Source organism: Ipomoea triloba, chromosome 3 (genome assembly GCF_003576645.1).
Source record: "Ipomoea triloba cultivar NCNSP0323 chromosome 3, ASM357664v1".
Classification (NCBI taxonomy): domain Eukaryota; kingdom Viridiplantae; phylum Streptophyta; class Magnoliopsida; order Solanales; family Convolvulaceae; genus Ipomoea; species Ipomoea triloba.
The window spans coordinates 15,766,788-15,791,663 of NC_044918.1; the positions used below are offsets into that span (position 1 = coordinate 15,766,788).

Here is a 24,876-nt window from a genome sequence, read left to right on the forward strand (position 1 = left end):
CGTTCCTCTCTCATGCCAACATGGCTTATTTTTGACATAAACTCCAAAATATGTGTTGGTGTAGATGCTCTAAGAACAATGTCAATAATGATTTTCGTTAAATGAATAGAGAGTAAGAGAGGACAAATAGAATGCACGATTTGAATTGTTGTTGAGTTCATAAGGAGAGAAAACAATATGATTGGTGGTGCGCGTTGCGTGTACCAACCATGCCTAACCAATACGTGTAGGGGTGAACATTAGTCGATTACGGTTAATAACCGATGGTATTTTTTAATATATGTTTTTTTTTCAAACATTTTAATATATGTAATCGACCGAAACCAACCAAACATACACTTATAAGTTATATAATCGACCGAAATCGATTATGTCGGTAATAAAAAAAAACCGATACTATTCACCATCTAAAACACAAAATTCCAACTATGTTCCCTCCGACCTCCTTATCCATTTTATCTGCATTTTCTTAATACTTTCAATCTAGTCAATGTCATCTAAATCTTAAATATGGCGATAAGCATATGCGATAATTTTCAACATCCATTAAAAAAACAAAAGCTACTCAGAGGGTTATAACAACTTAACTGTGTATAACAAAAGCATACTGATAGAATGCTCTCCACGTTCAGAGTCTAATACAATAATTCGTATGAACTATTGAAACTAACATAGTCTATTTCGGTTATTCGGTGGCATTATATATATAGTATCAGTTATTCGGTGACCGCGATTATTAAAGCTTCATAATCGATAAATAACCGAATAGCCGAATAATCATTTTTTAAAAAGTTCTATAACTGACAACCAAAATTATCTGTCGGTTCGATTATCAATTTCATAGATTTTCAGTAATTATGCTCACCCCTAAGCACGTACACTGCACGCGTATAGTAGATGCATTTAATGTAATTATTTTGTTTTCCTTTTTCTTATTCCCCCCTTTCTTCCACTTGACAACAAAAAATGGCAAATAGTAGGAATGATACTATATGTTCATAAACTCAAAACCTTAATTAAATATATAGTGACGGTAATAATGTGTTTGCCGGTATATTATTTGAGTATTTGAATGTTTGAATACAGTATTGAGCGTAGTGCTCAGTGTACAAGTGAGTTCAGTATGTATTGTCTAAGTTCCAGTGTCGTGTCTCACCACGTGGTTGTGAGTCTTTTTATTCCTTTCACCTCAGTAACGGAGCATTAATGAGGAATTGAACGTTAGTTGAACGTTGGACATCAATGCTTGAGGACTTGAACGTTTGGTCATCAATACTGAGGAGAGCTGAACATTGGTGATCAATGCTTGAGGAGTTGGACCGTTGCGCATTGATGCTGAGGAGTGAGGTGTCTTGGGTAGTTTGAACGGCAACTGTCTTGGTCATGACAATGGTTCCGGGTCGGGTACCCCATTACCCTGTCACCAGCCCCCCACTCCCTAGCTAGCGAGAATGGCGGAGGTAGTTAGGGAGTATCAGCTTGGCACTTGTGCTGAAAATTTGGTATGCTGGATTCTAGAAGGAAATTTTACCGGATGGAAACTTCACAGATTTGAGGAATATTTCCTAATTTCCCTGCGATTTTGTTTCCTTGTATGGGCCGACTTCGTATGTATATAAGGACCCTCTCAGAATATGTGTCTTTCATCCTTCTTCATCACGTTAGCTTAGCTGGGTTCATCATGAGTCCAAAGAGAGCAAGTGCTGCTGAAACAAGTGCGGGGACAAAGAGGCGCCGATCGTTCCGCTTGATGGAGCTGGCCAGACGTGAAAAGTTGAAGCAGAGGAAGGAGGGTGGGCACGAAGTCGGGGATACCGTTGAGGATCCACTGACCCTTCCGTCAAATGGGGAGGAAGAGAAGGATGCCGTGAAGCAGCCGAAACAAGCTCCCGTGGAAGAGAGTATGGCCATCGCCCTTGTGCCTGAGGATGAGCTCCCTTTGGCAGTGGAGTATCCCGAGTCCTCGAAGACCTAGATTCTTGAGTAGGAGTTGAAGAGCTAGTAGTTTGAAATGTAATAGAAGTGATGGCATCGAATGTTATTGAAATAAAATAAAACGTTTACTTCGAACTAGTTTTGTGCCGATTTTTATTTTTTTTACCTCAGCGCTGGCCGAGGTGAACCTGACCTCGGCGCTGGGCCGAGGTGGGATTTTTTTTTTAATTTTTTTTTTGAGTTCACCTTCCCTAATTATCCGGAATAATTCAATTTTTGAGTTCACCTTCCCTAATTATCCAGAATAATTCCAGATACGAACCATCATAACATACTTAGGGAATCATTAAAATCTTGAAAAATATATGCCAAGATTGTTTTAGGAAATCCCATTGATATTAGGAATATTGGGTTTCCTTATACAAAACCCTAGGGTTTTGTATAAAACCCTTTTCCTTCTTTTGTAATCAACCCTTCTCTTTCTTTCGTAAATATTCAACCTACCGATTGCACTCCTGCTTCCAACTATCCTAGTAAGTTCAATGTTTTTTTTTACGCATTCCCACCTCGGCACCGTGCCGAGGTCACGTGGCTTGTGACTTCGGCACGGGGCCGAGGTCGCATGACCTCGGCGCTGGGCCGAAGTCACACTACGGCGTGACCTCGGTTAGCGCCGAGGTCACGGGCGTGACCTCGGCCAACGCCGAGGTCACGGTATGTGACCGTGCCTCGGCGCTGGGCCGAGGTCACGGTACATGACCGTGCGTTTTTTTTTTTAATCGTTGCTCAGGGCTTTATTTTTGTTTGTCGTTTTTGGTTGAACTGATAGGTTGGTAACCGCCTACTGACCAGGTTAGTCGTTTTACTATGGACGTAGATTCATACTCTGGGTCTTCTGATGATGAAACTTCCTCCTACGATAGTGAGGAAGCATCGACCCATGATGATGACACTGAGGAAACTTCCTCTTCCTCTCTGTCTTCCTCCCCTTTAGGGCATGTCACCGTAGATCATGATCCCCCTTCCCCGGTAAATCACGATCCCCCTTCCCTGCGTTGACTGTTGGTCGCAAAAGGAAGAGGCACCAGACCTCATATTCCTCCTTAGATAGCTCACTTATTAACACTATCCAACGCCATCTACGCCCTAACGATATAGAGGATATCCAAGGTCTAGTGTGGGAGGATGTTAGAGTTGCCATACCTGGGCATGATGTTAGCATCATGGAACCCCCCGGACCATTATTTTTTGGTGTTCACCTTTTGTCTGTGCAATTAGGGCTTAGGTTTCCCCTCCACCGTTTCCTAGTTGAGTTTTTAAATTTTTATGATATAGCCCCAGGTCAGCTTGCTCCAAACGGTCACCAGGTTATCGCAGGATTTCTTGCCGTTTGTCGCCATAAACGAGAGGAACCCACCTTAGGTCTCTTCCAGTCGTTGTTTAGAGTCATAAGGTCATCTAAAGAGGGTAAGGGTTTCGTGTGTATCTCTGCTATGCCTCACAAGAAGCTTTTCGATGACCGCCCTCCTTCAACAAGGACTGGAAATCTAGGTTCTTCTTTGTCTCCCTAGGTGTTCCCTCTCCTTTTACTGTCACGTGGGGCACCCGAGTCAGACGCCATCTTGCGTTAGATGAGAGTCCAGATATGCTTAGGAGGGTAAGGAAACTTCTGGAGGGAGGTCCTTTTAAGTTTGTCAAATGTACTTCTAAGTGGCGGCTTCGAGATGTGGGGTTTAAGAGGATTCAGCCAAGATCTTCAATTCAGCCCCCGCCTCATACTTTGGATGTGGATTCCTTGCCCGAGGGATCGTCTGCCCAGCCCCCTGAGCAAGGGAAAGCCTTGCTGGTGTCACCTCCACGCCTTCGAACCAACTTGGTCCGGCTCGGTATGGATGTGCTCCCTGGGAAATCCCTCTTAGAAGGTAGTGTTGACGCCCCTGAGCTTGTTCGTAGCCTCGTCTCCCCAAGGGATGCAGAAATTCTTGAAGAGCAGAGTTTGGCTGTGCTACGGGAGCGATATTGCAAAATGGCAATGGAGTCTGTGTTGATAGGGGACAATCTTCATTCGCAGTATGAGGCTATGCTCCGCGATGCTCTTGAGCAGAGGAAGAAACTCACAAGGGACCTACTATTGCAGGACACCGAGCTGAAGAAACTAAGGGAGGAGAACATGACGCTAAAATCTGACTACGCAAAATTAGAGCAGAAGTTGAAGGATGAGCGAAAGGAGCATAAGGAGACTCGTGCTACTGTTACCCAGCTGGAGGGATCTCTTACAAAGGCTCGAGAGACTTACAAGCAATCAGTTGAGTTCAAGAATGACGTTCAGGAGTTTATGAGCACCTCTAAAGCTGTGAAGGAGTTCTTTGCGTCCACGGCTGGCCGGGTTGCACTTGAGGCAGAGTCTCAATTAGCATTCGACCTTGGAATGTTCACCAAGGAGCAACAGATTTACCCGGTGCTTAAGGAAAAGATTCCTGATTTTGATCCGCCGGCTATGGGCTTGCCCAAGTTTATGGAGGATCCTGACCCTGAGTCTGAGCACCACCTAGTTGTTAATGAAGATGAGCTGACTGCTGATGCTGCTGATGTGGGAGTGGTGTCTGATCGTCCTGCCAACACCAACACTGCTGCCCAGGATGCTGCTGAGGATCCCACCGCTACTACGAAGGATGCTTAGCCTATCTTATTTTATTTTTCGTTGTTATTCGTACTCGTACTGTTTTTTGAATACTAGTTTCGTAGTTATTCGTGTTTTGAACACTTGTATTGTTTTTTGAATACTAGATTCGAATTATTTTGAACTCTTGCTTTGTTCTTCGAATTATCTTCATGCCCAACTTTTTTTTTTGTTTCCTGACCTCGGCACTAGGCCGAGGTTTCACCTCGGTATTGTGCCGAGGTGGGACCTCGGCATTGTGCCGAGGTGGGTCCTCGGTGTTGTGCCGAGGTTTCACTTCGGCACCATGCCGAGGTTTCACCTCGGCCTCGGCATTGTGCCGAGGTGAAAACCTTGGCCATGTGCCGAGGTGGGACCTCGATATTTTTTTTTTGTTTTTTTTTTTTTGTTTTCAACTTATATGATGCCCCTCTTTATATAACAAAAACATGGAATTTTATTCATCTGGGTTGGACGGACCAACATTGTGGACGGACCAAGACAATCTGGACAGACCAGGACTTGACTTCCTACTGATAAAATTTTGTTAAGTGTTTTGAATTCCATATCCTATCAATCAACCTGCCACCTACTGTCATCAACTTGTAAGTTCCTGGACGAATCACCTCGTCTATGATATACGGACCCTCCCATTTTTTCGCGAACTTGCCTCCTTCCAAGGGTTGACTGGCTTCTCTCCTTCTCAAAACATAATCACCTACTTGAAAGTACCTGGGTTTAGCTTTGGCGTCATGATAGGACTTCAACTGCCTGTTGTAGTTTTCCATCCTACAAAACGCAGCTTCTCGCCTTTCATCTATGAAATTGAGATCGGTTCCCTGTTGGATCTCATTTTGTTCTGCCTCGTACTCTTCCATCCTTCTACTTGGTATCATCACCTCTGATGGAGCTCGAGCTTCGAACCCGTAACTCAATGCGAAGGGAGTTTCACCAGTAGCCCTCCTTGGGGTTGTGCGGTAGGTCCAAAGGATGCTGTCCAGTTCCTCAACCCACGCCCCGCCAGCTGCTTCCAATTTCCTCTTCAAACCATCAAGAATGGTTCTATTGGCATTCTCTACTTGACCATTCGCGTGTGGGTATGATACCGCCACCCGGCTATGTTTGATGCCCCATTCCGTCAAAAAGTCTGAAAACTCTCTGCCTTCGTATTGGCGTCCGTTGTCAGTGATTACTTGGATGGGGATACCGAAGCGGCATAGTATGTTTTTCTCTACGAACTTTTTACGCCTGGCTGTTGTGATACTAGCCAGAGGTTCAGCTTCCACCCATTTGGTGAAGTAGTCAATGGCCACGATAATGTACTTTCGGCTTCCCGAGCCCGTGGGTAGGGCTCCTACCAAATCTATTCCCCATCTTGAGAATGGAATTGTTGTGCTCACCGGAGTGTAGTTGGTTGCGGGTCGTCCTGGCAATGTCTGGAATTTTTGACACTTGGGGCATCGCTTGGCGTATTCTGCGCAATCCTTCAACATCTTTGGCCAGAAGAAACCTTGCATCATGATGCGTCGAGCTATAGTGTATGCTCCTTGATGCGCGGAGCACACTCCTTCGTGGACTTCTCTCATCATCAATTCTGCTTCGTCAGGGTATACACACTTCAAGAGTGTGCCATTATAGGATCATTTATATAACTTGTCTTCCAATATCACGTAGCTGGGTTCCCGCAACCTTGTCAGCTTTGCATCTTGCTCGTCCACTGGTAAAGTGCCATCCTTCTTGTACTTTATGATGTGGTCAATCCAACATGGCTCTCTGGTTTGCACGGGGCAGACCCATGAGATGTCGATGCTGGATGTTTCCAAATCCTCAACCCGAGCAATTTTGCGAATGTGGCCGGGGATCCCAGTGCTCAGCTTGGAGAGCATGTCAGCGTCAGCATTCTGTTCTCGAGGTACTTGGTGAATTTCATACCCCTCGAATTCTCGCAAGGTTCGCAGCACTGCGTCCCTGTATCTTTGCATGTTCCCTTCATTGGCTTCGTATTCCCCAGTCACCTGGCCGACCACTAGCTTGGAGTCACATCGGATGCGAATTTTTTCTGCTCGTAGTCCTGCTGCTAACCGCAGTCCGTTGAGGAGGGCCTCATACTCTGCCTCATTGTTAGATAATTTGAAATGGAACCTGATTGCATAGTAAGCGCGTAATCCTTCTGGGGTGATGAGCACTACTCCACCACCACAACCTTTACTGTTGGATGAGCCATCCGTAGACAAGGTCCACCATCCACCATCTTCATTTTCCACCTGCTCCGTCACCTCGCGGGCTGTGCATTCTTCATTTTCCACCTGCTCCGTCACCTCGCGGGCTGTGCATTCCACATTTTCCACCTGCTCCGTCACCTCGCGGGCTGTGCATTCCACTATGAAGTCTGCCTCCGTCACCTCGCGGGCTGTGCATTCCACTATGAAGTCTGCGAGAGCCACCTCGCGGGCTGTGCATTCCACTATGAAGTCTGCGAGAGCTTGGCCTTTGATGGCGGGTCTCACTATGAAGTCTGCGAGAGCTTGGCCTTTGATGGCGGGTCTTGGTTTGAATTCAATGTCGAACTGGCTGAGGTGCATGGCCCATCTCGCCATCCTAGCAGAGTTAGTGTTCCGTAAGAAACTCCCCAATGGTTGATGTGAGAGTACATGGATGGGATGAGCTTGGAAGTAATGGGCCAACCTTTTAGAGGCGGTGACCGCAGCAAACACTGTTTTTTCTACGGCCGTGTACCGTAGCTCTGCATCGTGTAAAGCTTTGCTCACATAGTAAATGGGACGCTGAGTCCCTCCTTCCTCTTTGACCAACACGGAGCTGATTGCACCCTGTGATATACCCAGGTATAAGAGTAAGGTTTCACCCGCCTTTGGTTTTGCAAGCAGTGGCGGGGATAGCAAATATTTTTTCAAGTCATCGAAGGCCGACTGACACTCTGGAGTCCATTCAAACCCCTTATTCTTCTTTAGTATCTGGAAGAAGGGGAGGGATCGTTCGGCCGATTTAGATAGAAATCGACCCAAAGCCGCTAAGCGACCATTGAGTCTTTGGACTTCTTTGATGGACCGCGGGGGTTCCATGTCAAGAATGGTTTTTACCTTTTCTGGGTTTGGTTCTATCCCATTTCTAGTGACCATAAATCCCAGAAACTTGCCCCCATCGACTGCGAAGGTGCATTTTTTAGGGTTCAAGCGTAAATTGAAATTTCTCATAATAGAAAATACCTCGTTAAGGTTTTTGACATGGGAAGCACCTCTGCGGCTTTTGACAATCATGTCGTCTATGTATGCCTCCATGTTTCGTCCCAGTACTTTCCCAAACAACTTGGCAACCATCCGGGTGTAAGTTGCGCCTGCGTTTTTGAGGCCGAACGGCATGACCAAGTAGCAAAAAATGCCTTCTGGGGTGGTGAACGCGGTCTTCTCAGCATCTTCCTCATGCATGAATATTTGATGGTACCCACGGAAGGCATCCATGAAGCTCATCAACTCACATCCTATCGTCTCATCTACCAGCTGGTCTATGTTTGGCAAGGGGAATCGATCCATAGGGCAGGCTCTGTTGAGATCTGTATAATCCACGCACATTCTCCACGTGGAGCCTTTTGGGGCCAGGACTATGTTGCTCAACCACTCGGGGTAATAGATCTCCTTGACATGTCCTGCCTGTGTCAACGCGACCACCTCGTTTTTCACAAAGTCCCTTCGTTCAGCCGACATGTATCGCTTTCTTTGCTGTATTGGTTTCTTGGTAGGGTCAACGGCTAACTTATGGGTTATGATGTTTCGATTGATACTTGGCATATCTTCTGGACCCCACGCAAAAACTTCTTTAAACTGTCGGATGACTTCGATTATCTGGGCTCTTAGTTCCGGTGCCAATCCAGTGCCAATCTTTACAACCCTATCTGCTTGTGCGGGATCGACCACCACGTCTTCCGTTTCAGATGCAGGCTCGGCGCGGAGCCAGCCCTCCCTCTTCTTTCAGCACTCTTTCTGCGATGGTGTAGACTTGCAGATCTTTCTGTCCAATTTTCTTGCACGCTTTGACGTAACAGCTACGAGCTGCTCTCTGATCTCCTCTCGCAACTCCTATCCCGTATGGCGTGGGAAATTTCATGCACAGGTGCTCCATCGAAATTATTGCCTTCAGATCTTCCAAAGCTGGCCTCCCCAGTATGATGTTATGGGCACATGTGAGTTTCACCACAATGAACTCCATGTTCATCTTGGAGGTGTTGGGGCTCACGCCTATCTCTACTGGTAGTACCACGGATCCCTCTATTTATATTGAATCCCCAGTAAACCCAGAAAGTGGAGTCCGTACCTCTTTGAGCTGATTTCTGGGCAATCCCAGTTTGGTGAAAGCGTCGTAGTACATCACGTTGACTGAGCTTCCTGTGTCTACGAGTATGCAATGCACAATGCTGTCGTTGATCTCCATCTTGATTACCAACGCATCTCGGTGAGGTAGTGGACCTTCTGGGAGGTCATCGTCAGAGAAGGTAATGGCTTCCCTCTTCTGCTTTTTTCCCTTTGGAAGGCTGACCACCTCACCTACATATAACTGGCGACTCCACTTCTTCCTCTCTGCTTGTGTGTCTCTGCCTGCAGGACCTCCGTAGATAAAGTGTATGGTCTGCTTCTTGTGTTTCCTGGGCTCTTCTGAGTCTTTGTTAGAGAGATCACGCTCCGTTACGGTTACTTGGTCGTGTTCCCTTTTCTTACCACTTGAGGATGACGGTTCGAAGCTGTTATCCTTTTTCCAAACGTTTTTTGGTAGATTGCGCTGAGGTTGTTGCTGGCCTAACTTCTGGCCTGACTTTTGTTTACCTGTTCGTTTGACGAATTGTCTGAAATATCCCCTCTGGATGAGTTCTTCAATCTGGCGTTTTAACACGTTGCATTCATCGGTATCATGGCCCACCTGCCTATGGAATCTGCAATACCTGGATTGATCCGCATTTGGGGAGACTTTCATGCACTCTTGCGGAAATGGCACGATCCCCATGTCTTCAGCTTGATTTAGGATTACGCTAACTGGGTGAGTTAGCGGTGTCAGATGTCGTAATGGGATGAGGCGAGGTCGGTCATCTCTTCCCTTCTTTGAGGGTGGTTGGTTTGGTCATGGTGCCTGGCTGGGCGGACCAGCTTTATCAGGTTGCCCACTCTTTCGTCCTTCCTCCTCATCCTTTTTTCTCCTGTCAGCCTCCTCAGCGTCTGCGTACCGGTTGGCCGTTCTCATGAGTTCTTCATAAGACCGGGGGTGGTGGGCGTTCATTTGTTTGTGGAAATCACCTAACCTCAGTGCTTGGATGAAGATGAGAATCGCTGCCTTCGAATCGAAGTCATATACGTTGTTGACTTCTTTTTTCCATTTGCTTAAGAAGTCTCGCAGGCTTTCCCCCTTATCCTGCTTTATCCCACCGAGATGTGAGAATGGTTTCTTATGATGTATACTTCCTGAGAAATAAGACAATAAACTTTTGGATAGCGCTGCAAAAGTTTGAATTGATCCGTCCGGGATTGTGTTAAACCAATCTTGAGCCGTTCCGTCCAAAGTGGACAAGAACGCTCTGCACATGATGGCATCGCTTGCCCCAATCATGACCATGGCTGCCTTGTATCTTGTCATATGGGTACGCGAATTTGAAGTGCCAGTGTAGGCCTTGATGGTGGGTAGTCGGAAATCTTTTGGAAGAGGAACTTCCATTATGTTAGGAGAGAATGGAGCGACCATTCTTACCTCCGGTTCTGGTGAGTGTTCTCTTGGTTCTACTTTCTTTTCCAAATCATCTATCTGCCTTTGGAGTCTTTCCACCAGGCTTTCTTGTGGTGTTTTGTGTCTAGTGGAGTGACGCGGAGCCAATCCACCAGATTCGCCCATCCTTTCTCCGGATGGTCGTTTGGTTACTGCCTTTCCTGCTTGGGCACGGGGACCTCTATTGGAGGATCCTTGCACCCCCAGCCGATCTCGGATAGATATAGAAGCCGCCGGTCATTCTCGAACAGATCTGGAAACTGGTTGAGTTCCACCTTCCTGTCGTTGAGTTCTGTTTTGCCTCGGAGATTGCACTTCTTCCTCCAGAGGGGGTGGTGGCGGTAAGATCTGGCCTTGCATTCCTGCGACTAGTTGGGCCATTGTCGCCGCCGCCTGTTGGATGACCTGCGCTGCTGCCTGAAGGTCCACCACTTGGGCGGGAGCAGCAGTTACTGGGAGGGGAGTACGGCCACCACCATGGTTGTCGTTGAGTTGGCTAGTGCGGCCACCACCATGGTTGTTGTTGAGTTGGGTAGTGCGGCCACCATCATGGTTGTTGTTGAGTTGGGTACGGAGGTCACCTTCTCTGCGGTTATTGTTGTTGAGCTGGCTGCGAAGGTCACCTCCACGGTTACTGTTGAGCTGCTCACGAAGATCACCCGAGAGGTGACCCTTGTTCACCTGACTAGGTGTATGCGAGCTGCTGGATCCAGATGTCATTGATAGTGATGAGATGAACTGAGTGGTTTTTTTATTTTGTGATTTTAGCCTGAGATGATCTCGGCTCTCAATGAAAGCACCAATGACGGTAATAATGTGTTTATCGGTATATTATTTGAGTATTTGAATGTTTGAATACAGTATTGAGCGTAGTGCTCAGTGTACAAGTGAGTTCAGTATGTATTGTCTAAGTTCCAGTGTCGTGTCTCACCACGTGGTTGTGAGTCTTTTTATTCCTTTCACCTTAGTAACGGAGCATTAATGAGGAATTGAACGTTAGTTGAACGTTGGACATCAATGCTTGAGGACTTGAACGTTTGGTCATCAATACTGAGGAGAGCTGAACGTTGGTGATCAATGCTTGAGGAGTTGGACCGTTGCGCATTGATGCTGAGGAGTGAGGTGTCTTGGGTAGTTTGAACGGCAACTATCTTGGTCATGACAATGGTTCCGGGTCGGGTACCCCATCACCCTGTCATATAGAATCGAACAGTTTAATTAGCTTTGAACAATATTTGTAGGTTTATCAACCAATTATCTAATCTTCTAAAAACTAATAAATGTTAATGGATGTCAGACCTTTCATTCATATATGACCGTTTTTCGTTACAGTGTGCTATAAAATTTGTAATATACAATATAAAATTAAGGTATATGGGTATTGTTAACTTTAAAGATCGTTTATTAACAATAAATCTTGATAGACAAATACACGAATCAAGTATGATTTGCACATTCGTGAAATTATAAAAAGTTAAAATGCAAGTCAATAATCAAATTGGTAAAATATGCATATAGTCAATAGATATTTTAAGAATAAATTTTTTACAAATATATTAGATGCAAGTATCTAATAAAAAAATTGATTTTATGTACCACACATGCAAATTAGTTTTATTATAATTTGATGGAACAATTAAAATTAAATAAACAAAACTACAAGTTAACAAATTTCCAAATAAGATATTTATGAACCCATACAAGATTGAAGTGACACCACTTTGAGCTGCTTGGAAAGAAATCCAAGTTTGCCCTTGCAAAAAAATGGATGCATTGCTATTTGCTAGTTTCCACCTTTAGACTATTTGGATCAAATGTTGTTAAATAGAATGAATTAAAATCTATCAACTAACCACACGCCATCTTTTTTTTTTTGGATCACGAGGAAAATCTACTACTCTTAATAGGATTCACCAAGTAAACTCATATACAGAATTATGTTCATAGTAGCGCACGTGTCTGTGTCAATTAGAGTGTTTAATATATTTGTTTTATCAGTCTTACTGAATCACAAAGAGTTAATACCATATTTACTAATGTTCAAATCTACAACCTCCCGTATGGGAGTGCAACTTAATGCCACTAAGCTACAAGGTCTTGTTTATGCTTGACAAAAAAAGTTGATAAAGACTTTTTGTTTTTTTTTGGGAATGCTCTAAATTAAATTTCGGGTTGTTATGCCGTGGACTCAGGTCCACCTTGCAAGGTGGACTTGGGTCTACATTCACATACACTATACTTTACATTCACAATTTGTAAACTCCACATTCACACATTACAGGATTATATGTTTAGTAACTATATTACCACTGTTATGCATTCACACATTCAAAACTCTATATTCACAGGTCCTATACTCCACATTCACAACTTGAGAACTCCACATTAACACATTACAGGGCTACAAGTTGCTAGAACTTCTAACTCAATTACAGATTCACACATGCATAACTCTACATTCACGATTTCTATACTCCATATTCACAATTTGAAACCTCCACATTCACACATTTCTGCGCAACTCTACATTCACAATCATAAATCTACATTCACGATTTCTATACTCTACATTCACACTTTGAACCTCTACATTCACACATTTTTGGACAACTCTATATTCAGCAATATGTTTACTAATTTAAAAAAAAAAAAAGAAGAAGAAGAAGACAAAAACGACGTAGTTTTGGACCCAGGTCCATCTTGCAAGGTGGACCTAGGTCAGCATAATTTGCCTTAAATTTCAAAGTATAATGTCAAAGCTCCACGGATTGAGGGCCCACCCATTATCAGTCATATTAAATGGGCTCATTATCTCTCCAAGCCCACTGCAGAAAAGACATTGGGTCAATAAATCGTTAAGGCTAAGGCCCATACATAATACGACTACTTTATACTGCGTATAATAGTCGGAGACAGACAAGGATTAAACAATTCCCTTTTCATTCCGAAAAATCAAATCTAGGGTTCTCACGGCTGCCGCCGAGCTTCGGTACATCCCTTATCCTTCTCTTTATGCATTTATGTACGTCGATGGATGTATATCGTTGAGCTACAATTATTGAATTTCAGACTTTCGTTTAGGTCTTCGTTTTCTTATTCGTCGGGGTGTAGTGTTCCAGGTTCATGGTTTTCTGCTGCAGATTTTGCAGTACTATTGGATTAAAGTGTTGTTTTTAAGGAATAATAGGTCGGTTGCTTGTTTTGATTTGTTTTGTTCTAGGGAAAATGCCGCGATATGATGATCGTTACGGTGGAACCCGCCTCTATGTTGGTCATCTCTCTTCCAGGACGCGGTCTCGTGATTTGGAGGACATCTTTGCCAAATACGGGAGGTAATTACTAGTTTTGGTTACTTGTTGAGCGTTAATTGTTGAGCTAGAGCTCATAGGAGTGTGATGAGATTCCATTACCTATAACACATGTTTTGGCCTCGGGGAACCTCAAGAGTTGCACCACTAGGCTTCAAGTCCAAATCTTTCTCCATAATAGTATTGTTTTCTGACTGCAAGTATGTAGATGATGGCCTTAAGGATTCTTTTGGGTTGATTTTATAGTGCGTGAGGTTTTTGTGAGGGACCTAAGTCACTGTGAAGCCCATTGTCACTATTGACATTTTCATTCGAAATGTATTTGAGGAAAAGAAAGTGTCCCACCTGTCTCAGTTTTTATCTTAAATGATGTTTCTGAAGGTTTCTATGTTTTTGCCCAACCGGAGGTATGTGGTGGGAGGTTGCCCTTGGTGGAATCAGTTGATATTCTTGCAAAGAGTGGCGATTCTTTCTATAGTGTTATTGTATATTTTTTTTGATGGAAATGGCAACAATCCCAAAGTGGTGTTTACTTCATCTTTGAGGGGCGAGGTATCAACCCTTTGGTAGTTATGTCTTGATGGCCTTACTGTTTCTGGAACCCATTTACGCAGAGTACGAGATGTGGATATGAAGCGTGACTATGCATTTGTGGTACACATTTCTTTCTTTGCTGTTTTTGAATTTTGTTTGCACTTACATCTATGGGGAAACACTGCCTTCTGTCTTTAATTTTTTTATTCATGATTTGAGCTTCTTTTTTGTGTGTCTTCATTGAACTGGCAATGTACAGGAATATAGTGATCCTCGAGATGCTGACGATGCCATATATAGGCTAAATGGTCGGGAAGTTGATGGGAGTCGCATCATTGTGGAGATTGCCAAGGGGGTAAGATTTAACTCTTGAAGTGGTGCTAAGTTGACATTGGCTGAATGGCTGTCTTATATATGTTTGTCTGTAGTACACTAGTACTCCATATTTATTATCTCTCACTATTGTTGACCAAGATCAACATTGTCACTGGAAAGCCATTATTGTTAATCATTGAAATTAGATATAATTATGAAGTAGAGTGTTTTCTTGATTTAAGTGACAAGAAATGCAGGCTCATCAGGAGTCAGGTCCTATTGTGGCCATGTGGGTCTCTCATTCTGTCTGCTTTTCTGGGAATGGAAATTCTCAGTGGGAAGTTTTATTTGTCTTATTGTACCATGCTGTAGTTTTTCAGATTCCTGGACTGTCTTAAAGCTTAGATCTTCATCTTCATTGTTTATGCGATATCATCACATGCTAGAAGATGTCCAATTCATGTTTTTTAAATAAAAAAGTTAATGCTGTTACCAAGTTTGTTAGCTATCCTTTATTTTCAACACAGGTGCCACGTGGGCCTGGTGGATCTCGTGAGTATTCTGGCCGTGGTCCTGCTCCAGGAACAGGGCGTTGCTTCAATTGTGGAATTGAAGGACACTGGGCTCGCGATTGCAAGGCTGGAGACTGGAAGAACAAATGTTATCGTTGTGGGGAGCGAGGTCATATAGAAAGAAATTGTCCTGAGAGTCCCAAAAAGAATAGGTATGATCTTAGGTGCACTCATTCTTTTTCCTTCACTAGCATCATTTAGACAGATGTTCTGATAGTAGATATTGATTTGTTATTGCAGTGGACGTGGTCGGAGTTATTCTCGATCACCATCTCCACGCCGTGGCAGGAACCGAAGCCGTAGTTATAGCAGGGGTCGTAGTTACAGGTCCTCTACCTTTTTTTTTACCCTCATTTACCTTTTTTTTAATATCATTATTTTTAATTCATTTGATTTGAAGTTATTGTTACAACTTACAAGTGTTTTATACTTGGCACAATTCTTATCCTTTTTGACCTTTTCATTTTCATTCTTGAATATTACTTGGATATCTATAATATATCCAATCATTTTTTTAATTTTTGTTTTCTTGCTAATTATGATATTTTTCTTCACTATTTATTTAAGGAGCATTCATTGTATGATTTGGTTTTTCCCTCGTATATCTAATGTGTTATGGTAAATATATCAATATCCATATGGAGGTACTAAAGATAAATATGACAGTTAGATGGCTTGAGTGCTTGACAGTGATTAGAGAGAAATCTTCTGTTAAGATGCATTAAGCTGAATTTCTGTTTTTAACAGAAAAAAGTGGAAATTCATTTGCTATAATCTAGTTCTGAGTTATCTATATCTTTACCACATGCATGATGTGGGAATGTTGATCTTTATATAGTACACAATATCTCTAAACTCCATTGAGTAACTCCACTCAATGTACTGGTTCCTTACAAATTTATTTTCTCTGCAGCCGATCCAGATCACCTGCAAAGAGAGAGCGCAGCATTGATCACGAGGAGAGACCTGCAAAGAGAGAGCGCAGCATTGATCACGAGGAGAGACGATCTAGGAGCCCCAGGCATCGCAAATCTTCCCCACCGCCATCAAAAGGAAGACAGCATAGCCCCACACCTGATGAAAGGAGCCCGCGTGAAAGAGGCACACCATCCCCACGGGACAATAGACCAGTGAATGGTTCAGAATATGACCGAAGCCCCAAGGATGGAACTGAAACAGACGACCGAAGATATGATGACGAAAAGAACATGAGCCCTCTTGAAGAAAATGATCGCAGTCGCAGCAATAGCCCTATCCCCAGGGACAACGAAAGCCCCATAGAAAATGATAAGCACGGCTCTCCAAGAGGCAGTGAGTCACCTTAAATCTGTCCTGTGTGTTTAGAGTGTTGAACCGAATAATTAAATTTTAACAGCACTCAAACTAGAGTAATTTTCTTATTGTCATTCTAGGACATGTACTGATTTGTTGTAATTTTCAAATTTGAATTCCTTGAGCAATTGCACTATATTTGGTTATGTTGTCTTAGAGGTTGCTACTTATAGACTTGAGTTGAAAGGTATGAGTGTATGACTTTGTTCTTTATTTTAGCTTCTGCATTTTACATAGAATCCTCGGAGCTATGTTTCTAGGTAGTAGATGCCATAGTCTTAATGGTTTTCTAAATTCAGACCTTATATTATTGCTGATTGAATCAACTTTAGCTAGATACCATAGTTTCTTTTACGTTTGATGGTTTGTATCAGTCGAGCCCAAATTCTACGGGTAAAAGAGAGTCGGTAGCCGACGTTTGGATTTTTGTTATCCAGTAATCTCCGGCATTTACGGAGGATTTTTGGTCTTGTACGACCCCACCTTCATTTTCTTTTTCTTTTGTAAAATGAGGATTGAGATAGTGTAAACACGCTTTTACGAGGTTTTCAATCGGTCTAATAAGATTTCTACCCTATAATTCGTGCGAAAGTAGTGGAGGAGATGAGCGTGTTTCAAGACGTGATTTGTGGACGATTTGGTGTGCGCAAGTGCAAATAAAAAAAGTATTATTAAAAAACCCGAAAGGGTAACCAAGTAAGTAGAAAGGGTAACCAAGCAAGTCCGTGCAAACAAGTATAATATATTCTCGTCTGCGGTTGAGGTTGTTACACAAAGTCTTTCTAATACTCCCTCCAAGTAAGTAGAAAGGGTGACCAAGCAAATCCGTACAAACAAGTATAATATATTCTCGTCTGCGGTTGAGGTTGTTACACAAAGTCTTTCTAATACTCCCTCCGTGTAAAGTGATTTTTAATTCGATTTTTCATAATATTAAATTTAGTATTAATATACAAAATTTATATATTTAGAAACTACATTAAAAGTATTATTAAATATAAAAAATCAAATTTAAAAATAAGTAAAAAATAATAAAGAAAATAAACAAAGAAGAAAGATGTGGTTTGACCAATAAATAGTAAGTAGGACAGATAAAATGGGATAGAGAGAGCACAATTTATCTCTTCATGAGCATGATTTATTAAGTGTGCACCTTTTGATAGTGGCTTTGTGTTTTCCTTTCATCCAAACATATGATTAGGAAATAACTTACCTTTGGTCTCAAAAAGGGTGGTCAAGTGAGTGGCATGATTTTGTACCAGAATGTTACGAGTTTAATTCTTGTCAACATCTTTCAGTCAAGCTCATTGTACATGATCTTCCTAATGTGATTTATTACACAAAGTGAAATTTACCCAATACACACATTGAGTAATGACTGCGGATTCTCTTCATTATAAAAAAGAGAGAAAGAATTCATTCTAGTTACGTGTATTAATAATCTGTAATTCATCTTATTTTTATAATACCTAGTTACGTGTATTAATAATGTGTATATATTATATGCATTCTAATTAGTTTTTGTATAACAAGCACAAATGGTCAGGTTGCCTAGTACTGGTTATTGTTTATAATAGAGTAGCTAAGTGCGTTTGTTTAACTAATAAAGCAATGAATATAATGATTATGAAATGGAAAAGATGAACAGCTAATGTCATGTCCCCATCACCTCTTGCTGCGTTGCCTCAACTTTCTTTTACTTTTTTTGATACATAATTTTTTCTAATGGAGACTAGGCATCGTGATAATCATTTTTCCCTTTAATACAGAACACCAATCCCTTCATTCCGCTCTTTATTTGATTTGAGATGCCATGAAAACTAACAATTATTATCTAAAAGTGTATTGAATAAGCTCCGCTTAAAAAAAAATACAATTAAACCTAATTGTTTATATTGGAGAAGCTCCTACTTTTTGAATACTACTAACTCTTTTACAATGTAGCACAAAGAGTCAACAGTTGCTTACACTGAGGCTCGGAGTCTTAACCGGGACACTAGATGCCACTAGATCACAAGGTCTTTGACAGTTACCAAACTAATTGATCAACCAACAACTAAGCAAATATGTTAAAAATAACAACCTTATTATTGTTATTAAAAGAAATTTAGTACTCCACATAACCATAATGAGGTAACCCAGTGGGGTAGCTCAAGTGGCAAGTGAGCTCTCTTTGTGGGGAGGAATTTCGGGATAACCTGGGTTCAATTCCTACAAGTGATAACCTGGGTTCAATTCCTACAAGTGACGATTTCCCCTGGGCCAGTTCCCGTGCCTCCCGGACCGAACGTTGGTGGACCTCGGAGGTTAATAGGGCCGTTTGAGCTTCGGGAATGTTGTTATTTTAAAAAACCTATAAGTGAGTATTTTGTTATTCTGAAAGTTTTAATAGGATCGTTTGAGGGCTTTAAGAATATTGTTATCTTAAAACTTATATGGGAGTGCAACCCACAATTTTTAGGTTTTAATGGTTTAATTACACATTTTTTTGTTTGATAGTTTAATTACACAATGTGTAAAAATTTAGTGGCTTATTTGATTTTTTTTTTTAAAAAGAAAAAAAAAGGGGTGAAGATTGAAATGACCAAAAAGTTAAGACCGGTGGCTCCGGTGCCCCACTGCCCAGCTCCCACAGTACAACTTCGCCGTCTCCGCGGCATCGAAATTTTAAAACTTTTTCATCATCATATCATCATCCTCTCCTCTCTCTCTCTCTCTCTCTCTTTCTCTCCCTGACAGTTAGTTCTTGCTTTTCTCCCTCACATCACTGACACATACACAGCCTTCCAGACTCCTCTGTGCATTGTTTTCAGGATTGCATTCAAGAAATCTCAACCCAGGAGCTTCAGGATATTCCGTGTATTCTCTCTCTCTCTCTATATATATATATATGCGTGCGTGTGTGTTATGCAAATTTATTTTCTTATGAAAACACTTTTTCCAGTCAATGCGTGTAGCACTTATTCCATGGCGTTAATGGAGCCTACCGGAATTTGCCGTATCTTTTGGTAGATTACTAGATTTCAAGTATAATATTGAATTTTGAATCGTAGAGTGTAATTGGAGTAATTACTAATTAAATTTTGATTTCACTTCAATTCGGGGTAAATTCGTAAGATATTTTTTTTTTTTCGAAATTTGAATTTCTATTAACATTTTCCACACGTTTTTTTGGGTTAAGAATCTGGACTCTTAATTGCCTGTCAAATTTCCAGATAACGATGGGTTCGGTTTCGTTTGGTTTGGAAAATTTGTCACTAATATCTTATTTGGATTTTTTTTTAATTGCCTCTACCCCACCCCCCCACCCCCACCCCGGTCTAACGGTCACTCCATAGTTTACCCAGTATAAAAAAAAAAAAAAAAAGGAAACAGCTCTCATTTCCCTTGTNAAAAAAAAAAAAAAAAGGAAACAGCTCTCATTTCCCTTGTATACTCTTTTTTTCCCCCTCAAATCTCTCAGTTGTTTGGAAAATTGGAAGATACTTTTGATTTGGTTTGCTGGGATTATCATTTTGAGAAGGTATTAATTTCAAACAGCTCTCTTTTACCTTTTATACTTTTTTTTTTGGCACAAGAATGTTGACTGTCTTTTTGTTGTTTGGAATTAATTAGCAGTGTATGATATAGACATTGGCTTAAGCATAGAGGTCTGGGGATTGGGAATCAGGTTTTATCAGGCTGAAAATTTGAGGGTAGAACGGCTTTTGGGTTTTGATATAGGATTTGATACTTCTATTAATCTGAGATGAGAATCTGACACTATAACCACTTTTGAATCACGAGTCAGAAATATATTGATTGATTCTTTTTCTGAGGGTATCATGATTTGTGCTAAAAAGTAGAGAAGGGTTGCTGAAATCAATGCTCTCTTACTAAAATCAAGGCTTTTATAGCATTTCAATTCGTGTGTATTCCTTTTCATTTTTTTTTTATTTAGGAAAATAATTTTCTTTTGTATTTTTCGTTTTTGTTTGGTTATCAGTGTTGTTTTGGAAGCTAAAACCCTAGTTTATTGGGATGGTGGTAAAACCAAAGGCCCAAAGGGTATGGGTACCAGTTCTTGACTACTTAAATTCCATCTTTAGCTATTCCTGCTGGGATGCGGGAAGTGTTATGTAATTACCTTTTCTGTGTTCAGAGTTGTATTTTCTGGTGAAGGCCGTTTAAGTTTTATCAATAACAAGGTAAAGAACACAGGGCGCTCATCAAGCTCTTTTACATGGTTTGCAAGAGATTCCATGTTTCCTATTTCATTGAATAGTAGTGTTTTAGCTATTCATGCCTTGTACCCTAGACAGCAAAGGACCACAAGAAGTTATACGCTCAAACCAAGAACACCAATAGACAACTCTCACTGGGAGTTGAACCTGAAACCTTGTGGTAATGGTTACCAAGCCAACAATCTGACTAACTTGGCTGGGTTTGCCCTCACCTGCCTGCGTTTTTGCTTTTTGTTTTTGTTTTTGTTGTTTTTTTGTTTCTGTCTTTTTGTTTCTTTAATAAAATTACAGGAGTCCACAGTACATCATATATAGAGTACATAGAAGAGTAGAATGTATACTACAACAAAAGAATACCAACTCTAGTACTTCTAGAGTTTTAGTCCTAGTACTTATATGATTATATCCACCGTTCAGTGCACAGTATTTTGTCCTTTGATCTGTTTTTGGCCTATAAAATAATTTGACATAGGGTTTATTGGTTTAATATTTTCTGGCCTCAAACTTTGCACAGATATACTTAGAAGTTAATAATATGATTGATGTCATTAGTCAATGCCATATGGTTTTTATTTCTGTTGGGGATCTTAGCGATCATCTTTTCATGCAGGTTCAGTTACATTGTCCATGATACAAAGATGAAGAAACTGTTCTTTTTCAAATCAACTGCTTCTAGTAGTGGAAACAACCTCTCACCACCATCAAAGGACAGACAGTGCTATTGGGAAAAACCAGCAGACATTTTTGAGAAGTCAAGAAGTAGAAAGAAAATTTTAGAAGATCAGAACTCTGGAGCTACCCCAACTCTTAGAAGGAGCCTTTCTTTGTCATCTGGATCCCTTAATGATGGTGTTGTGGCACACAGGGATTTTCTGGATGGAAGTGGGTCTCAATGCCGTGGTAACAATGTTCAAGTTAGGAAATCAGGCCGCCGGTCGTCTCGGTAAGCACTGCATTTTCTGTCACTGTTTGTATCTATGAAATATTTGGATCTTATTATGGAACAATAACTTATACATGGATATTGTTTCTTTATTTCAGTGGCCGGCCACTTATGCCTGAGAGACGACCCCGTGCCAAATGCTTGAATGATGTTGAAACTTCTTATAAAGTGAGGAATGATTATGGTTCTTCATTCATACCACACATTGACTCGTCTGAGAGCTCTTCCCACTGCTCCAGTAATATTTCAAGTAAAGTTTTAGATCTTTACATAGATGGGGAGCAAGAGCAAGAAAAGAGTGGATCCACCAATGACTTGCGCGGGAAAGATCATGCTGATTGTGAATGTGGTGGTATACAATTGCCTCCAAGAGTCCAGCACACTGCACCTGCTTCACCACCACCTAATACTAAGAAGAAGAAGCCTAAATCTCAATCTTTCAGAGAGCCTGCAGGACCACCTCAACTTTATATTTCATCTTGGGAGTTGATGGAGAATGGTTTTGGGCATGAGTCTCCTAGAAAACTTGCTAAAAAAGTTGTTGAGAGGCTTTCTCAATCCCAATTGCTTGCTGAGAGGAGTTCAAAAGAATTTGATGCTGATACTCCAATTACAATTGAAGATATCTATAGTGGGAATGTAAGTAGATGTCCTAGTGTGTGCTCTGATAGTGTTTCTCAAAACCATTATTCAATAAATGGCTTGAATGGCACAGTTGGTGAGTATCATGGTGAAGCAATTCATAGCTTCCAAGAAAGAAACTCTTTCTCTAGTGCTAATTGCAGCAATATGGGGAATGCTTATGCTGAAGAAGACTCAGATTCAGAACTGTATAGAAAATTCAATGAGGCTGATGAACTGGCAAAAGTGCTGTCTGAAGATCTTGAAGAGCAGAACTTTTTTCAGGGGAGAGGGCTCAGTGTTCCTGCATTGATCCAGAAAATTAGAAGCCTGACTGAGGAAAAGTTACAAATGGCCATTGAGACTTCAGCTGCATTGCAGGGTCAAATTACTGAGAGAGCTTCAGCTAAAGAAGAAGTCAGATTATTGAGAGCTGAACTAGATTCACAGACACAAAGATTGGAGAAGGAGAAGAATGACATGCAGTCTTCACTGGAAAAGGAGTTAGACAGAAGATCAAGTGAGTGGTCCATCAAGCTTGAAAGATACCGTTCAGAAGAACATAGGCTCCGTGAAAGGGTCAGGGAGCTTGCAGAGCAAAATGTTTCTCTTCAAAGAGAAGTGTCCACCCTTAGTGAGGCGGAGGTGAACAACAGAAGTAGGATTTCGTATTCAGAAAAACAACTTGATGATCTTGTGAAGAGAGTGGAGAAAGAAAGAGAGGAGAATCAGATTTTAGAGCGAAATGTATATGAACTCAATGAGAAGTACAGAACAGCTCATGAAGATCAAGATTGCATTAGAAGGAACTATGAGGACAAGGTGAAAGAGTGTAAAGACTTACATAGATCTATTACCAGGTTACAAAAGACTTGCAGTGAACAAGAGAGGACAATTGATGGACTGCGAGTATTCTATGAGGAAGTTAGCGTGAAGAACTCAACAAGAGACTTTGACAATGAATTGACAAAGTTGCGAATGGAGCAAATGAGGTTGGTAGGAGTGGAGTGTGGTTTAAGGAAGGAAGTGGAGTCTTACAGGCTTGAAGTTGATTCACTTCGGCATGAGAACATTAATTTGTTGAACCGCTTAAAAGGAGCTGGACGAGATGCTGGATTCTCAACATTTAAGCTAGATCAAGAATTGCAAAATCGTGTGAGCTGCTTGGAAAACCAAGGCCTGTCTTTACTTAAGGAAAGCACCCTTGTTTGTGAAAAGTTGTTTGATTACATCAAAGCAAATGCTGGAGACACGTTTAAGGATGGACTCGGTAATTTGGATAGAGGGTTAGATGGTCAATTTATTGTTGAATCTGATGTTAAGATCCTTGGTTTTAAGAGGGGAGTCGATACTTTAATGAAAAGTTTACAGAATGTGTCAGTGGTGCTTCATGAGAAATCTGAATCTCGGTTACCTAGTTTAGAAAGTAAGATTCACCAATTAAATGGCCAGAAACCAGAAGTAAGTTGGCTGTGGTACTTCTTACTTTATGAATACTCTCTATATTTATAACCTCTTGTGGTCTTTTACTTCATAACTATATTTTTATTAATTCGTAGGATATAATGCAGTCTGAGCTAAAAGCAGAGACTTTACTTACAAGTTTGTTGCGGGAGAAGCTTTATACCAAAGAATTGGATATGGAGCAGCTTCAAGCTGAGCTGGCAGCTTCTGTCAGAGGCAATGACATGCTCAAATGTGAATTGCAAAATGCACGAGATACCCTTTCATGTGTTACCTACAAGATGAAAGACCTTGAACTTCAGGTAAGTTGATTATATTTTTTGTTATGCAGTTCGAATTTCATATTATCTCGAACCACTTGTCCAGTTTGCCTGTTGGTTCCGTCATCTTGCTCTTTAACTGAATAAAATTGTGCATATCATCGCCTTTGCATTGCTGACATTGTTGTATTATTTCCTTTTTTGCCAATAGATGATTAAGAAAGATGACAATATCAATCAGCTACAGAACAACCTCCAAGAATGCATGAAGGAATTAACGGTCGTGAAGGGGATACTACCAAAAGTATCTCAGGAGAGAGACGTAATGTGGGAGGAGGTTAAACAGTACAGCGAGAAGAACATGCTGTTGAATTCCGAGATCAACGCCTTAAAGAAGAAGATAGAGACACTGGAAGAAGACATCCTCCTTAAAGAAGGTCAGATCACTATCTTAAAAGACACTCTTGGCAAACCTTTTGACCTTCTCTCAAGTTCAGGTTCTACAAGGGATTTTATGCTTGACTGATTCATTGGTCACTATTTTGGGAATTTATCAGCTTATAGTGTTTATACTTGTATATTGTTTGATTTTCTCATCTGGAATTATAGCATAGCATATAGGCTCATAATACAAACCTACTTCTTTCTGATCAACCATCTGGTTGACAATGCCATTTATGATTTGCTTTGCTACTTTATTGAATAATCAAGATAAAATGTTTAAATTGCAAGTTTTTTTTTTTATCTCTGTTCTCTCATTATTTTCTTGATTTTATTTTTCCCTGAGTTCACAAATTTTCTCGATACAAACCAAGCCCTTGGCCGCCACCAAGGCCGACCTGGGCTCGGCTAAGCCTTGGCCGAGGCCAGCAGGCAGACTTGGGCTCGGCACCAAGCCTTGGGCCATTACCTAGGCGGCCCGGGTCAAGCACGGAGCTTGATCTCGGGTT

The 24,876-nt window shown here is 41.4% G+C and overlaps 2 protein-coding genes across 5 annotated transcripts; both read left to right on the plus strand.

Moving 5' to 3' along the window:
• Positions 1–13,201: 13,201 nt before the first annotated feature.
• Positions 13,202–16,647, plus strand: LOC116013627 (serine/arginine-rich splicing factor RS2Z32-like). 2 transcript variants are annotated; one of them, XM_031253487.1, is made up of 7 exons: positions 13,202–13,343; positions 13,575–13,686; positions 14,277–14,316; positions 14,456–14,551; positions 15,039–15,235; positions 15,324–15,410; positions 15,997–16,647. In XM_031253487.1, exons 2-7 carry the CDS (start codon positions 13,580–13,582, stop codon positions 16,406–16,408), a joined length of 939 nt encoding a protein of 312 aa, XP_031109347.1. In that variant the 5' UTR covers positions 13,202–13,343; positions 13,575–13,579; the 3' UTR covers positions 16,409–16,647. The 2 variants fall into 2 exon arrangements, with proteins under 2 accessions (XP_031109347.1, XP_031109348.1); XM_031253488.1 differs by lacking the exon at positions 13,202–13,343 and having other exon boundaries at positions 14,044–14,316.
• Positions 16,648–19,108: 2,461 nt separating this feature from the next.
• LOC116013516 (protein bicaudal D-like) lies at positions 19,109–24,670 on the plus strand. 3 transcript variants are annotated; one of them, XM_031253317.1, is made up of 6 exons: positions 19,167–19,274; positions 19,879–19,938; positions 21,249–21,581; positions 21,680–23,663; positions 23,762–23,968; positions 24,138–24,670. In XM_031253317.1, the coding sequence occupies exons 3-6, from the start codon at positions 21,277–21,279 to the stop codon at positions 24,450–24,452; spliced, it is 2,811 nt and encodes a 936-aa protein (XP_031109177.1). In that variant the 5' UTR covers positions 19,167–19,274; positions 19,879–19,938; positions 21,249–21,276; the 3' UTR covers positions 24,453–24,670. The 3 variants fall into 3 exon arrangements, with proteins under 3 accessions (XP_031109175.1, XP_031109177.1, XP_031109176.1); XM_031253315.1 differs by lacking the exon at positions 19,879–19,938 and having other exon boundaries at positions 19,109–19,274; XM_031253316.1 differs by lacking the exons at positions 19,167–19,274; positions 19,879–19,938 and adding an exon at positions 20,405–20,602.
• The last annotated feature ends 206 nt before the right edge of the window (positions 24,671–24,876 follow it).